General features: G+C 42.4%; 1 protein-coding gene across 1 annotated transcript in view; it reads right to left on the bottom strand.

Annotated features, from left to right (window-relative positions):
* Positions 1-740: 740 nt before the first annotated feature.
* Positions 741-13,417, bottom strand: part of LOC120729212 (sphingosine kinase 1-like) — a 39,155-nt gene continuing 26,478 nt past the window's right edge. Inside the window, exons 3-5 of the mRNA XM_040024747.1 lie at positions 12,296-12,390; positions 10,521-10,636; positions 741-4,458 (exon numbers count right to left, since the gene is read on the bottom strand). Of these exons, the coding sequence (XP_039880681.1) occupies positions 3,600-4,458; positions 10,521-10,636; positions 12,296-12,390 (1,070 nt within the window). The 3' untranslated portion in view covers positions 741-3,599. The remainder of the gene's footprint in view (positions 4,459-10,520; positions 10,637-12,295; positions 12,391-13,417) is intronic.

Here is a 13,417-nt window from a genome sequence, read left to right as displayed (position 1 = left end):
TCTTTTTACACATACAAATCCTGATTTACAAGTACAAAATATTTATGACCACAATTTGAGCCCATATCCATGGTTTCCCCCGCACAGATCAGAGATCGGTCAATAAGATTATTCAGCAGACTTTATGTCAGCACGTGTCAGAGCTAATCCATTTCTCGCATATTTTTAATTTTCATAATAAAATATTTTCATCGGTGTCTCTAAATGTGTCCAAAAAAAACAAATGAGCATTTCTTCAGTTGACCCAAAAGCAGCAAGTTAACTGCACTGCCACACTCAAACCACCGGGGGGCAGCACAATCAAGGCACATGAAACTACCACAGGACATAAAACATTTGACTGCACTGAAAAAAAAAATAAAAAATAAAAGATGTAAGTGCTCTAATGGACTCTGCATTAGAAAAAAAACATTTAATGTTACATAATGTTTGCTTTTTCAGACAGAGCAGAAAACCTGCTGCTGCTTAAGAGCAGGTTTATTTTTCTTCTAAATTTAGTCAAATTTCCAGATAATTGAACATCATCATAGCAGGTTGATCCTGCTTCATCCCCCAGCTGGACCGAGCAGGTTTCCAGCACGATTGAACAAACTTAAATTAGGGCCCGTGATTCACTTATACTATGGAAGCACAACCTCGACGTCCCACGAAGGCTTTAACGTGGCGTTGGCAACAAGCGTACGTTGTGCAAAAAACACGGAAGAGGGAACAAATTTTGGTCTCTAACGATTGAGCCTTTGCAGATTCAAACAGTCGTTGGCGTGTTGAATAAAACATGGAAACATCAGCATGTTTACTGCGACTCTGTAGGCACATCGAAGCTCCACAACTTTCCTTCGTATGTGGACTTAAAGATCACCGTCGCCTCTCCCCTCCCTCATTTTACTGCTCAGCTTGAAGTGAAACACGTCCTCCTCTGACTCACTGCATCTGGACAGTCTACTAATGTTCCCCAATGATTTCCCGGGGTGAGGGGGAAGGAACACAACACCGCCCACCTCATGCAGCATTTAACAAGTCAATATCTCCCCCTTCTCCTCCTCCATGTCCACTCCCTCACACTCTGTAACCAGCTCCACCCAAAACCCCTGTTTAAGGCTCCTCAGTGTTCACAAACATTTTGAAATCTGCAGCCATTTTCTCTGTGATTTAAAGCTCAATGCTAAGGACACCTCGGTGATGATAAATCTGCCACTGTGTGTGCGCTGTGACTGCTCTGCAGTGGCACCAAAAGCAACAAATAGATGGCTGAAAGCAGAAGAAGATGATGGGTGCTATGGTGAGGATGACGGGATGGCAGAGAGCGAGGCAAGGGAGAAAAAAATACAAACAGAAGCATCACGTAAGTGAGGAGGAGCAGAGCCACAGCTGTTTGAGGGAGAAACTCCACCCGCGAGCACTTAAACACTTGCTGGAGGTGTAGTGGTTTTTCTAAACGGGCAAAGAGCTCTGCGGCTTTTAAGGTCCGGCATGCAGCACGACGACACGGCTGAGGGAGTTTTGTTTGTTGTGAGTGTAAAAACAAATCGGGCTTAATCAGAATTCACATCCACACAAAATGTGCCTGTGAACATTTTTCACTGGAGCGGTTTCATCCTGCAAAAACAAAAAAACAGACACAAAAACTGAAAACTGTCGCAAGTGAAGATGGAAGCGCAGCAATCGCCTCGCAGATTTCACACCCCGTTTATGTCAACAAAACCTCTAACGAATTTTCCTCCTCTGATGTATTCCTGCCGCTTTATGAAAATCTCGTGCCAAAAGAAAGTCTGAGTCACGAGGGAAATATGAAGGTGAAAACGGTGCCAAAGCTGTGTGAGATTTCTGTGGGTGTGACCGCTTGTTTACTGTGTTTTAAGGTGGATTGCTTCTTTACATTCACTCTCACCCGTCGTCATCAGTGACCCCAACTCTAACCCGTGATTCACTTAAACGATGGAATACATATTCGTATTTGTAATCTATTAAATTTGGCAATCAGGGAACAACTCTCCCCCAGACAAGTCTGGATCCACTGATGCCAGGCAGCAGCTTCCACAGCTGAAAGTCAATTTCCCAACGTTCCAGTAGGACTTCTACTTAAATTTTGGTGTGATTCACTTGCTGAGGCCCACACAGCCTCTAGGCTGGATGAAGATATGTTGGACGCAATTCTGCTTGGACAAGTTAACGTGGCTGGTTTAAAAATCGGGAACTGGGGAGGCGCTACTGAATGTGTGAAATACCCTTTAGTGCTTTTAAGAAACAGGATCAAGTTAACGAGTTTAAGGCAACAATGAGAAACTCTTCAGAGAGCGAAACAACGTGACGTCCTCTGATCAGAAACCAGGAACGCTGGTGCAGGAGCTCTGATACATGATAAAATAAATATAAATAAATTAAATATAAATACTTATATCTAATGATTATTTATACAATGTGCTTAGCTGCGGTTCACTTTAAGATAACATGAAGAAACAGACGTTTTCCTGCCTTGGCGTCGCCCGTGACACAGACGAGCACCTTCCCTCCTGAAGGTCACGTCCATAAAGGCTTTCATTTACGAGTTTCAGCCTCTCTCACACACACAGACACATACACGCTGCACTGCAGAGGAGTGTAAAGGCCAGAGAAAACTAATCCCCCGTCGTTGCATAAGATGCTGTAATTCTGGCTGATGTGTTTGCTGCGACGCAGACAAACGTCGCTGTTCGTGCAGCCGCGATGAAACGAGACGCCGGGAAAAAGATGGTGATGGATTTTCGTTCTCCGGAGGCTGAACGTTTGATGAATGGATGATGAAACGTGTGGGTCTTTATGTGTTTGTGTTTTAGCTCAAATGAGGCAGGACTGCCGTCCGTTCACACAGTCATGGCTTCGGAGTGTTCAGTATTAAATTAACAGTCACATTAAATAATCAGAATTAAAAACCTAATGATGCTTAATACTTTTAAATGAAATCTTTTCACAATAACAGCCTGTTACATCAGATCTTTTTGAATTGTTTGTGCTGCTAAATTAATGGTTATTTCCTCTTTTTTCAAATGTTGTAAAACAAAACAAAAACCATTAAAGAAACATATTCACAGACTTCAGGAAGTGAGGAAAAACTGAGCTGAACACTCAGTTTGAGACATTTGTTTCTCTACTCTTGAATCTTTCTGATGTCGTCGAGCAGTTTTAGAGATTTGTGTCTCTTCCTGGAATTAGAACCGGGGCGTGTAAACCACTACACTGTGGAGCCACTGATGTTACTCTAGTATGGAGCTTAAAATGAGCCAATTACATCAACTTTGAACGGACTCCGTTTGTGTTGATTTACAGGTCAAAATATCTGTACTAAAATCTCTTATTGTGAAAAGAATGTTTAATAATAAAATATCAAGCTAAGCTTGAAAAAAAGTCATTTTTAGTGTAATTGATGGCATTATTTGGAGTTTGTTTCATTATTTGTCTAATACTGAACACTCCGCTCATTTTAATGTAATAACATCAGGAGGCTTGAATCCGCTGCTTTGCTCCTGCAGCTGCACAGCTCCTGATGCGACAGGTGAAACACATTTATTGTTAAACGCCGTCACAGAGCAGAGATGAAAGCAGGCAGTCGAGATTGTTCAGTCTCATCCAGTGATTAACCTCGACAGGCCTCTGTGCACCTCGGCCTGTACTGGGCCGTACTCCACTACCTCTCCGTCTACTGTAATTATTCCTTTGGGCGAGTACGGCTCCAGCCTGAGCGCCCGCACCTTAGTGTACACCAGATGTTGGCAGTTAGTAGTCAGATGTGCACCCTTCTCCATAGCTAGGAACAGCCTCAGCAGCGCGGTGGGCGATATCCCCGCTCTAACGTAAAAAAGATGAATGACGCCGTCGTCCGGGGTGGCCTCCGGTGCCGCCAGGAGATCCTCCGCCAGGTGGGATTGGTACATGGCCAGCATGAGGACAAAGTCTTCCTCCGGCACCACCACCCAGTCGTCGGGCAGCGGCTGATCCAGAGGTGGCAGCAGGGAATCGTGTGGGCCGGGGAGGGTTTTGGTGGCGCTTCGGGAAGGCGTGCTCTCCACCCGCCTCACTTTGAGGGAGTTGTTGGAGTGGCAGGAGTTGTGGAAGGAGGAGTCTCTGACAGCAGGTAGTGTCACGGGGGGGACCCGATCCTTGCAGAGCATTGTGTTACTCCTCAAAGCCTCCTCGCTGTTGTGGTCCTTGGTGGCGGGCAGGTAAGCCAGCCTGCCCTTATAGACACGGAGAGAGGCCAGCCGCACCAGCGTGCCAATGGTGAAGCGGACGGCGCCAAAGTGACGGTACTTCTCGCTCTCTATATCGACGTCCGCTACAAAGCCCCAGGCCAGAGACAGGAAGGAGAAGAGACGGGGGCTGGAGCAGAGATGGACGGAGACCATATCCATGTGGGACACCAGACCTTTGCAGAGCAGGAAGCCACAGCTGACCAGGAGCTCCTCGCTGGTCACAGGAGAGGCTCTGCAGGAGGAGAGGGGACATTTAAACACTTCATGGCAGCTCCTGCTTTCAGACACGACCACAGTTAGGCTGAAACAACCACATGAATAAATTATAAGTGATTTGCAAGTAAATTATTTAGGATGTATTGTGGTGATTAATTAATATCGTTGTTAACTGTACATCTTCAGCTGTTGGATAAATGTGATTTTTAAAAATAACAACTCACAACAATATATCAGTTAATCAAGAAAGCAGTGTGCATATTATTAAATAATCAGAATATTCAGCCTTAAAGTAAATATACGACAAGATTTTGAAACGTTGACATGTAAATATTTAAGTTAGACATTTAAAAACCCAAAGACCACTTATATTTATTTTATTGCTACAGCTTAATTTAGAAATCACCTCTACAGGCCACATTCTCCTTGTGTTTTTTGTTCTGTACAAGCACATTTATGCATTTCCTGCTGCACACTCAGTCACATGGGAGGGGAGCAGGTTTAAGGGTTCAGCATTTTGCCCAAGGACACGTCAACATGCAAACTGTGGAGGTGGAGATCTCCTCCACAGACTTACTGCGAAATGACCTGCTCTACCTCCTGATCCACAATCCAAGCTTTATTTATAAAAAGAGAAACATCCACCTCAGAACAGCTTCCATTCTGGTTCCATTTAATCATTATTTGCAATGAAATCTATTTAAATGTGAGCGACGGGCTTTTGTAATGTAAAGCAGAGGCGTCTGATCCAAACTGGAAACAAATCTAGACCCTCAACTAAAGCTGATTTTCAGTGTTGATTTATGTTTCAGTTCATAAAATATCAACAACAAATCATTTGAGACTCTGCAGACAGAGTTTCCCCTCATCAGTCTGGCAGGAGGAGGCAGTTAAAAATCTGGTTTCAAACACAAGATAAAGACACCAAAATAAAACAGAAAGGCTCCTTCTGTATTTTTAGGAAGTGGGTCAAGGCATCCTTGTGTTTTTGTAAGTGAACTTTAAAAAGTGGCGTTATACAATACAGGGCTAACAGCGACCTTGTTGTGCTATCTGAAATCACTGAGGTGGGGGAGAGAAGAGGTGGAGCCCCTACAAAGCTCAGAGGGTGGGGGTGTAGGCGAAGGACAGTGTGGGCCTTCAGATAACAAAGACAACCCCATCTGGGAGAACGGATACAGAGGTGGAAGGTCACGTTAACACGCACCCACAGATTTGCCGGCTGTTACAGCCAACGGCCAATTACAGCGAGGACTGGACGTCTCAGCGGAGCTCAGATATCTCCATATTCAACATCCTGAATTTATTCATCAGTCTAGCTTTCCAAACAAACTCATCTACATTTTCACAGCTCTGTTACTGTATAATCACGCTCTGGTAAAAAGGTCAAGAAATAATCTGATTATAAGGCGATTTCCAGCTCATCCTGCTTCGCCTCTCAGTTTTATGTGTTAAAAGTATTAATTCAATTTATAGAGCACCGAACCACAACATGATTTATAGACGTGCTCTTGGATTGTTTGGGGTAATAAAGAGCAAAGAAATAAACCTTTGTGAGCAGCGTGCAACTGTGTGCAGATTTCAGCAACATTTACTTTCAGAGAGATTGTTCTGTCAATGTCAGAAGAAAGAGCAAGACGCGATCAGAGAGCAGCAGGATGCTGTTTGTGGCATAAAAATGTCAAACATTTAGCAACATGTTAGCAACAATGAGGTGAAATAAAGCAGGTTAAGAAGAGAGATTCAAATACCCAAAATGAAAAACTGAATGCCTACCCAACGAACGAATATTGAATAGTCAAATATTTGGCCAATCATGGTACACGATCTTAAGTTTAGTGATTTACCTAACAAATGAAAGCTCACCGGTTTGATCCCAGGAGGAGACACAAATCCCTTTGGGGTTGCGCCAGAAAGGCCATCTGATGTCAAAAAACAAAAACAGATAGAACATGTGGAGCTACCTGCCTACCTTGTGAATAGGGAACCAGCCAAAAGTAGCTCTTCATTGTACAATACCTTAAAGTATAGAGTAAGTGCACAGCAACAATGTGGAGGAGAAGCTCAGTGTTAACAGAAAGAAGCTTCAGATGGAGGCTCAAGAACGGCAGCCATCTTCCTTTGACTGATGTCCACTGATGAAAAGCAAAGTGTCTTAAAGGTGTTCAGCAGATAAGTCATCGCTTGAGTTTAATCTGAGAACTACTGTTTCTGTTGTTAAGCAGCCGTAATCACTGTGTGTGAAGTGGACAGGAACATGAATGAAAACAGAAGGGGTCCCAGTATGCAGCCTTGAGGAACACCGAGGTTAAACTGCATTTATTGTCCACATTTCAATGCACTAATTTCTCTCCTATATTAAACATGCAGTGACATTAACTATAACACACACTCTTCTGCTCACTGATGATGCATCAAGGTCTATTTGTGGGTCTCACTCATGGATAAGAATATATAAAAATAACCTCCTGGATCACTTGACCTGTGTAAGTATAAAAGTACAACTGCACTAAAAATGTGCTTTATCCTCTTAGACTTTGACTTACATATTTTTTCACATTTTACAACACAAACATCCCACTGTGTTCAACAACTAACTCATCAGGAAAGTGTGAAATTAAGTCATGGATAGAGGGAGCCAATGGGCCGTTTTCCATATCTATCCATCTTTTATTTACAGTCAGTAGGTCTGAATGTTAGTGTAGCTCACTGAAGTGGTTGGTCTCTTTCAAACTGGAATAATGGTGGTAGCTTTGAAGCATTGGGAGACTACAGCCTGTGACAGACACATATTGAAGCTGCTGGTGTTAGTTAAGCGGCGAAGCCTTGCTGCACCCATCCAGGACTCCTGTCAGGGCCTGCCGCTTCCGCGGAGTCTTCTGTCATGTGTCCACAGCATCAGTGGTGCGCCTGGCGCTGTGGGCTTTGCTCTCTATGTCATTTCCTTGTTATTCCTGTCTGAGTGGGCAATAAATCTGTTGCTCTCCTGATGGGATGACGGATGTGGTGGGGGTGGTACCGTTGTAACAAGCGATATAGAACTGTATGGCTTGCCATTGATGGTTGGATGACGTTGTAGCTCCTGCTCAGAAGCAAATTAGACCCTCAGCCAGCAAACCTGCACACTGCCAGTGTTTTGCATAACACCAAATACATTCTAGCTGTCGCTCGTTTGATCCACGTAGCCTCGGTGAACCCGACATTCAGCTGGGAATAATACCAAATACACTCTGGCCAGGGCTACTGCAGGACAGAGAGGGAGAGATTTTCTGGATGCCCCGGGACTGTGAGAGGAGAGTAAACAATGCAGAATCTGGTCCCTTCCTCCCATTGTTGCTGTCGCTCTCACTGGAAGACTATTGTTTGAGATGAGAAGCTGATTGGCAGATGAAAGAATAAACCACCAGTGAGAGGTGTTTTCTTCAGTTTGACTATATTCACTTTAACTTTTATTTAGTCTGGAATCCCCCCCCCCATTATTATTTTTTTTAAATCCAAGACAGCAGGACAAAAAACTGCTTGACTACAAAAAACACCCGCCGAAAAAACAACACTTGAGTGAAAAATTATTTAATTAAATAAAACAGCGAGGCGCTCAGATAAAGCTCATGTGACCTACAAAAAAAGAAGCAGCTTGAAAAGGAAGCGCCTCAAAGCACTTAAACAAGCTTTTTTTCCCCATTTCCCACAAGGTGACTTTAGCGTATAAAGAGCAGAATATCTAAACACACAAATAGAAGCCACAGTTCAAAAGCTGTTTACATAGAGGGACGCAAATTTGTATAGAAATGGACCAAGAAGCCACATCTTTATGAAACAAACCAACCACCTGTAAGAAAATTAACTGCGTGTCACATGTTTTGGTACCAAACGAAGGGATGATTTAGGCACGTACACTCTCCAGTGGTGTGAGCTGCCTATTAGTGGAAATAAATACCAGTAAGAAGAACTGAGAACACCTGACACGAGCCACTTAAACAGAGATGCAAGTCCTTAACCAAGAAACAATTGTAGGCAATGGCTGTTGGAGACCAACTGCAAGTAGCTACAGTGACCAACTGATCAACTTAACCAGCAACACCCTGAGGGCAACATGTTGCAATCAATCAATCAGTCTGTGTTGATTTGTGCAACTTGTCTGTAAAACATCTCTTTGCAATTGGGGCCTCGACTGGTTTGCAACTGGTTGCACTCTTGTTATATTCCTACATAAAATCAAGGCTGTGTTTGTTAATCATGTTTCAAATCTTCAAATCCAGTGGCTTTGAAGATGGCAACTGACTGCGAGTCGCCCATACCTGGTTCTTTCTTTGACTTGACCATTTAAAAGATTGTTGTCAAGACTGTTTCGTTCACTGCATACGACTGCAATAATTTGGACGTGCCCCAGTGTCCATCCACTGTTTTCTCTAATGTGACTGCAGCATCATGTTAAGATGCAACAGAAACGGCCGCACAAAGTGATGATTTGGCATCGTGCCCTGCTAAGAGTGACAGTCCTGTTTTATGCTTCTGGTAATTACAAGGAAGTATGAGTGCATAAAGAGTCCTGACACATCAAGAAGATGATTTAGGAGTCAGTGGCCCAGCATATGAAGGCAATGAGTAAATTATGTCATGTAACCAATAAATGGTTCAGGATTTACTGCAAACTGGAAAAAAATACAACAAAAAACAAGGTATGCTTCTTCTTCTCATCATCATCATTATTATTGCACAGATAATTAAAAAAAGGAAAACATAACATCTGCTGCCACTGACCTTTTAAATAACAGCTTTTAATGTTAATATTTTATTCCAGATGTTTCTGTGTTATGATGTTATATTTATTGTATTTAACTGTTTGGTTGATGGTTGAGTGACTTCTGCTGATTGTAGCCCTCAGGGATCATTACGATGTCCTTGACCCCTGATGTACTGCAGGTTTCAGACTCAAACCAATGACACTGTACTTCATAAACAACGCCACTGGTCTTTTTCTTTTTAGACAGTAGTTAGTAACAGTTTATGTTACATGAACATTTACAGATAAACGTGGTCTGATACATATGCTGATATCAGCTGAGGACAGCTTTATTATTAGGTGCTATGTGGTTAACTGATTTTTAAACTCCTCCCATCAACTATGTTCTGAGTGTTTGAGTTTCCCACTAACTACAGACCAAACTGTGTCACTGCAGGGATAGTGTGTGATACGTGAGTAAGCTGCTTGTATGTATTTGTGTTATAATAAATGTCACTGCATGTATAGAGTAAACGAGTTCCTTTATCTTCTGTCCCTCTGACTTCTTCTTTCTGTCCTGTGTTCAGGCTGAATGATCTCCAAACAATAACCCATTTGAATGAGTCATGAATAATTAATTCAGATGAGAGGAGTGCATTTTACAACGAAAAGCACCAAAAGGAGTCAGGACCATGTGTGTCTGAGGTTCAGCTGTGCAAAAGATGCTGTATCTACAGCAACGCTGCACATAAATACATCCTATTGATTTCTGTAACATGTCCACAACATTTTACAGAAAAAGCTGTTGTTATATGACTGATGAGAAACAGAAGGTTCAACAGGCCCCACTGAACCATACTTAAAGGGATCAGAGCCACGATTCAGAGTCCTTGTCTGCAGATCTTTGTTCTTACGTGAGAATAAAAATAGACAGACCTCCTCCTGCTACAATCACTTGCTAAGAAAGTAATTACTAATGACAGCTACTGTTTGGTTGAAACTACACACTGCATGTGATTTAAATCACTTAACCACAGGTATGTGCATGCTGCTCGTGTAATGGTGTGGCTCAGGCTGGTGTGTTCACAGACTGGCTGGACTGGTTTCGGTGGAGCTCTACACCAGAGGTTCATCATGAGAAACGAATCATTTTTTACTACCGATTAATCTGCTCATTAATTATTAGCGTAATTTTAAAATTGCAAAAACAAAAGATCTTTATTTTTAAGATGATGTCTTATAAAGTTTTACTTTATCTATCCAACAGTCCAAAACTGGAAAAAAAAAAGGTTCAAGGTTTTGAGGTTTCTACAGAGTGCTGATGACTGATTTGTGCATGTGTGTGCGTGCCTCACCCAGAGTAATGATGTATGGATGCAGCCAAGGCGTTGCCTGATCCACCAGGAAGGATACCCAGCGGTGTCCGGATGGCCTCCTCCCAATCTGGCCTCTCTAGCAGACCATTTATCACCTGACGCACACAGAAAATACAGCCTCAGTAAGGTGGCCTGAAAAATTTACTGTGTCAGCTAGCCAGTGACAGATATACACTGTATGGACCAAAGTACGGGGCCACCTGCACATCAAACCAGCAGGAGCTGGTGACCGTGGAAAGCCATGCAATTAAGATTTTGCGCTGATGTTAATGCAAGAGGAGGTTTGGAACTGTAAGGCTGAGGTTCTGTGGTCCCCACACACTTCCACTTTGCAATAATAGCACTTAGAGCTGATCATAGAATATTTAGGAGGGAAGAAATTTCATAAACTGACTTGCTGCAGCAGCAGTATCCTGTTAAAGTCACACGCTTGACTTCAGTGAGCTCTTTAGAATGATTCTTTTCACAAGGTGTTTGATGAAAGCAGCTACATTCAGATATCAAGAGAAAGTGTGGCCCAATTTTGTCCATAGTTTACTTGCATTTACAATGTATTTTTTGCTGAAAGTACAGTAATGCAGGTTGTAAATATTGATATCATATCAACAGTTTATGATACTCTTAGAAACACCTGCAGTGCATGCAGCAGTGCAGCAGAGTCGAATGGCATCTGCACAGCAAGTTTCCAACCACCAATCCATCCATACACTTTTTTAACTGCTTGTCCAATTCAGGGACTTGGGGGCCTAGAGCCTATCCCAGTTGTCATAGGAGAAAAGGAAGGGTACACCTGAGACATGATGCCAGTTTATCACAGGGTTAACATAAATTAATCACCAATCAACCGAATACGCATGTCTTTGGAGCGTGGGAAGAAACCAAAGACCTGAACAAAATCCATGCAGGCAGGGGAGAAAAACACAGAAAAGCTCCTGCTGGCTGAAATGTTCAAACTAGGAAACCTCTGTGTGGGCTGACAACGCTAACCACTGCTACACTGTGTTGCTGAAATTTCTAGCATTGTACATATGTATATATTCTATGTAGCAAGTATTGTATGAAATACTGTGGTGGGGAGAAACAATAACCCATGATTTTTCCCATTTCAACTCTAATATGTCATTGTCATCAGCTCCAAAAGTCCGGTATTGGTCAGGCTCCAACAGTCAGCATCCAGCCTGGTAGCACAATCTTTTGTAGTACTGTGGAGTGCTAATATTCATGTGCTCACAGAGAGAATAGAAAACTAGTGTGTTTACGCCATTGTACTCACTCATTTTACCTTTTAGGAATGCAATTTTAACCATTTTAGACCGAAATAACCCAGGCAGAGTCTATGTACATTTAACCTAACACTGTCTGTGTGATGGATGACTGTGAGGTGAATTTGGTGGGTTGAGTAGCTGACTGCTGTTTCTACTGGCCTGCTCTTTTTTGATTGGCAGGCTACATTTTTAGTTATTTGTCTAATAAATGTCAGAAATTGCCCATGTCTTTAAAAAATGACCATACAATCAAAACATTTATGCCCAAAAATGCTGATTTCACATAATTTGCTTTTATGTAAATATAAAACGATGTAAACATATTTAATAGAATCTGGCCAAATGAAACATACTTGATTGGCATACATACAGTTTATAAAAAGTATATTTGAATAAATAAACAGCTGAGTTCATATATTCCAGCTGGATTGGTTTTGAGATTACGGTGGTGTTTTTGGTTATGAACATAGTGCACGTGTGTGTCTTTACCTCATACAGAAGTCCGTCTCCTGACATGATGACTAAAGCGTCCCACTGTGACAGGTCGGCCTCTTTCACCATCTCCCGAGCGTGATTCTGCCGCTCTGCAAGACAAACAGAGAAAATATGTAAAGTATGTTGACTCATGCAGGTTTGTCTTTCCTGGAAGAGAAATCTGAAAAGGGGGACACCTTCTCAAAATGTCAGCTTCATTCCTCCTCAGAGGAAGGTCATGGTTGGCCCTCAGAGGTGTAGCTACTTGTGTTACAGCTGAATAGCATAGCTGTGCGAGGACAGCCAAAAGACAGCAACATGACACAAACACGAACACCTGAGGCAGTCTGAGTAGATCCCTGCTCCTCCTGTAGTTTTAGTCTTCCTTCCCTTCAGTTTCCAAATTAAAGTATCACCGTGGGAGGGAAAGTTGATATATGGTCTTAAATGAAGCGCCTGTCACACCGCCAATTAGATTGAGAGAGCTAAATTACTCAGGAGCACTCTGTCAAATTACTCCGAGAATGAATAATCTGATGCGCGTCTGTCGCTAATGGGCCAGCTGCTTGGATGGTACAGGAGTAAACTTTTCTACTTTTTGGTGTTCATGATTAAAGCTTAGACTTTAAAATGAGGAGAAAAAATCCAGATGGGTACAAAGCAGGTACACGTGTACAAAAGTTCAGAAAAAAGGTGACAAATCCCCCCAAAAACTAATTATTGTGGACATACCAACAAACCACAACATCAAAACCACGAGTATTTAGAAGGTTTTAATCTCATATCCCGATATAAGAATTCTATCGTCCCGATAACGATATAAATCACAAAAATGTAACATTTTCTGTAAATTCTGTGAATCTCGGGCAGCTCGACTTGCGGGATGTGTTTCCAGCTTCGCGTCATGTAGCTGGAGTCGAGTGTTTTAACCGATGCATGAAACTACACATTTTTAGACATAAGTTGTAACAGCCGCCGTTTTCTTTGTGAGTATTTATTACACGGCGTGCTGCGGGGAAAAGCCTGTTCTAACGTTTTAGTCTAAGGTTTATTTTTTTAGCACCTGGCGGCTCTTTTTTTACTTCTCATCCGTAAATAATCTGCTCTTTCACGTGATTCAGTTTATTTTGAAAAGTC

The sequence above is a fragment of the Simochromis diagramma genome, unplaced genomic scaffold (assembly GCF_900408965.1).
Source record: "Simochromis diagramma unplaced genomic scaffold, fSimDia1.1 OVJJ01000302.1, whole genome shotgun sequence".
NCBI classification, from domain to species: Eukaryota; Metazoa; Chordata; class Actinopteri; order Cichliformes; family Cichlidae; genus Simochromis; species Simochromis diagramma.
This window is presented reverse-complemented; position numbering and strand designations above follow the sequence as displayed.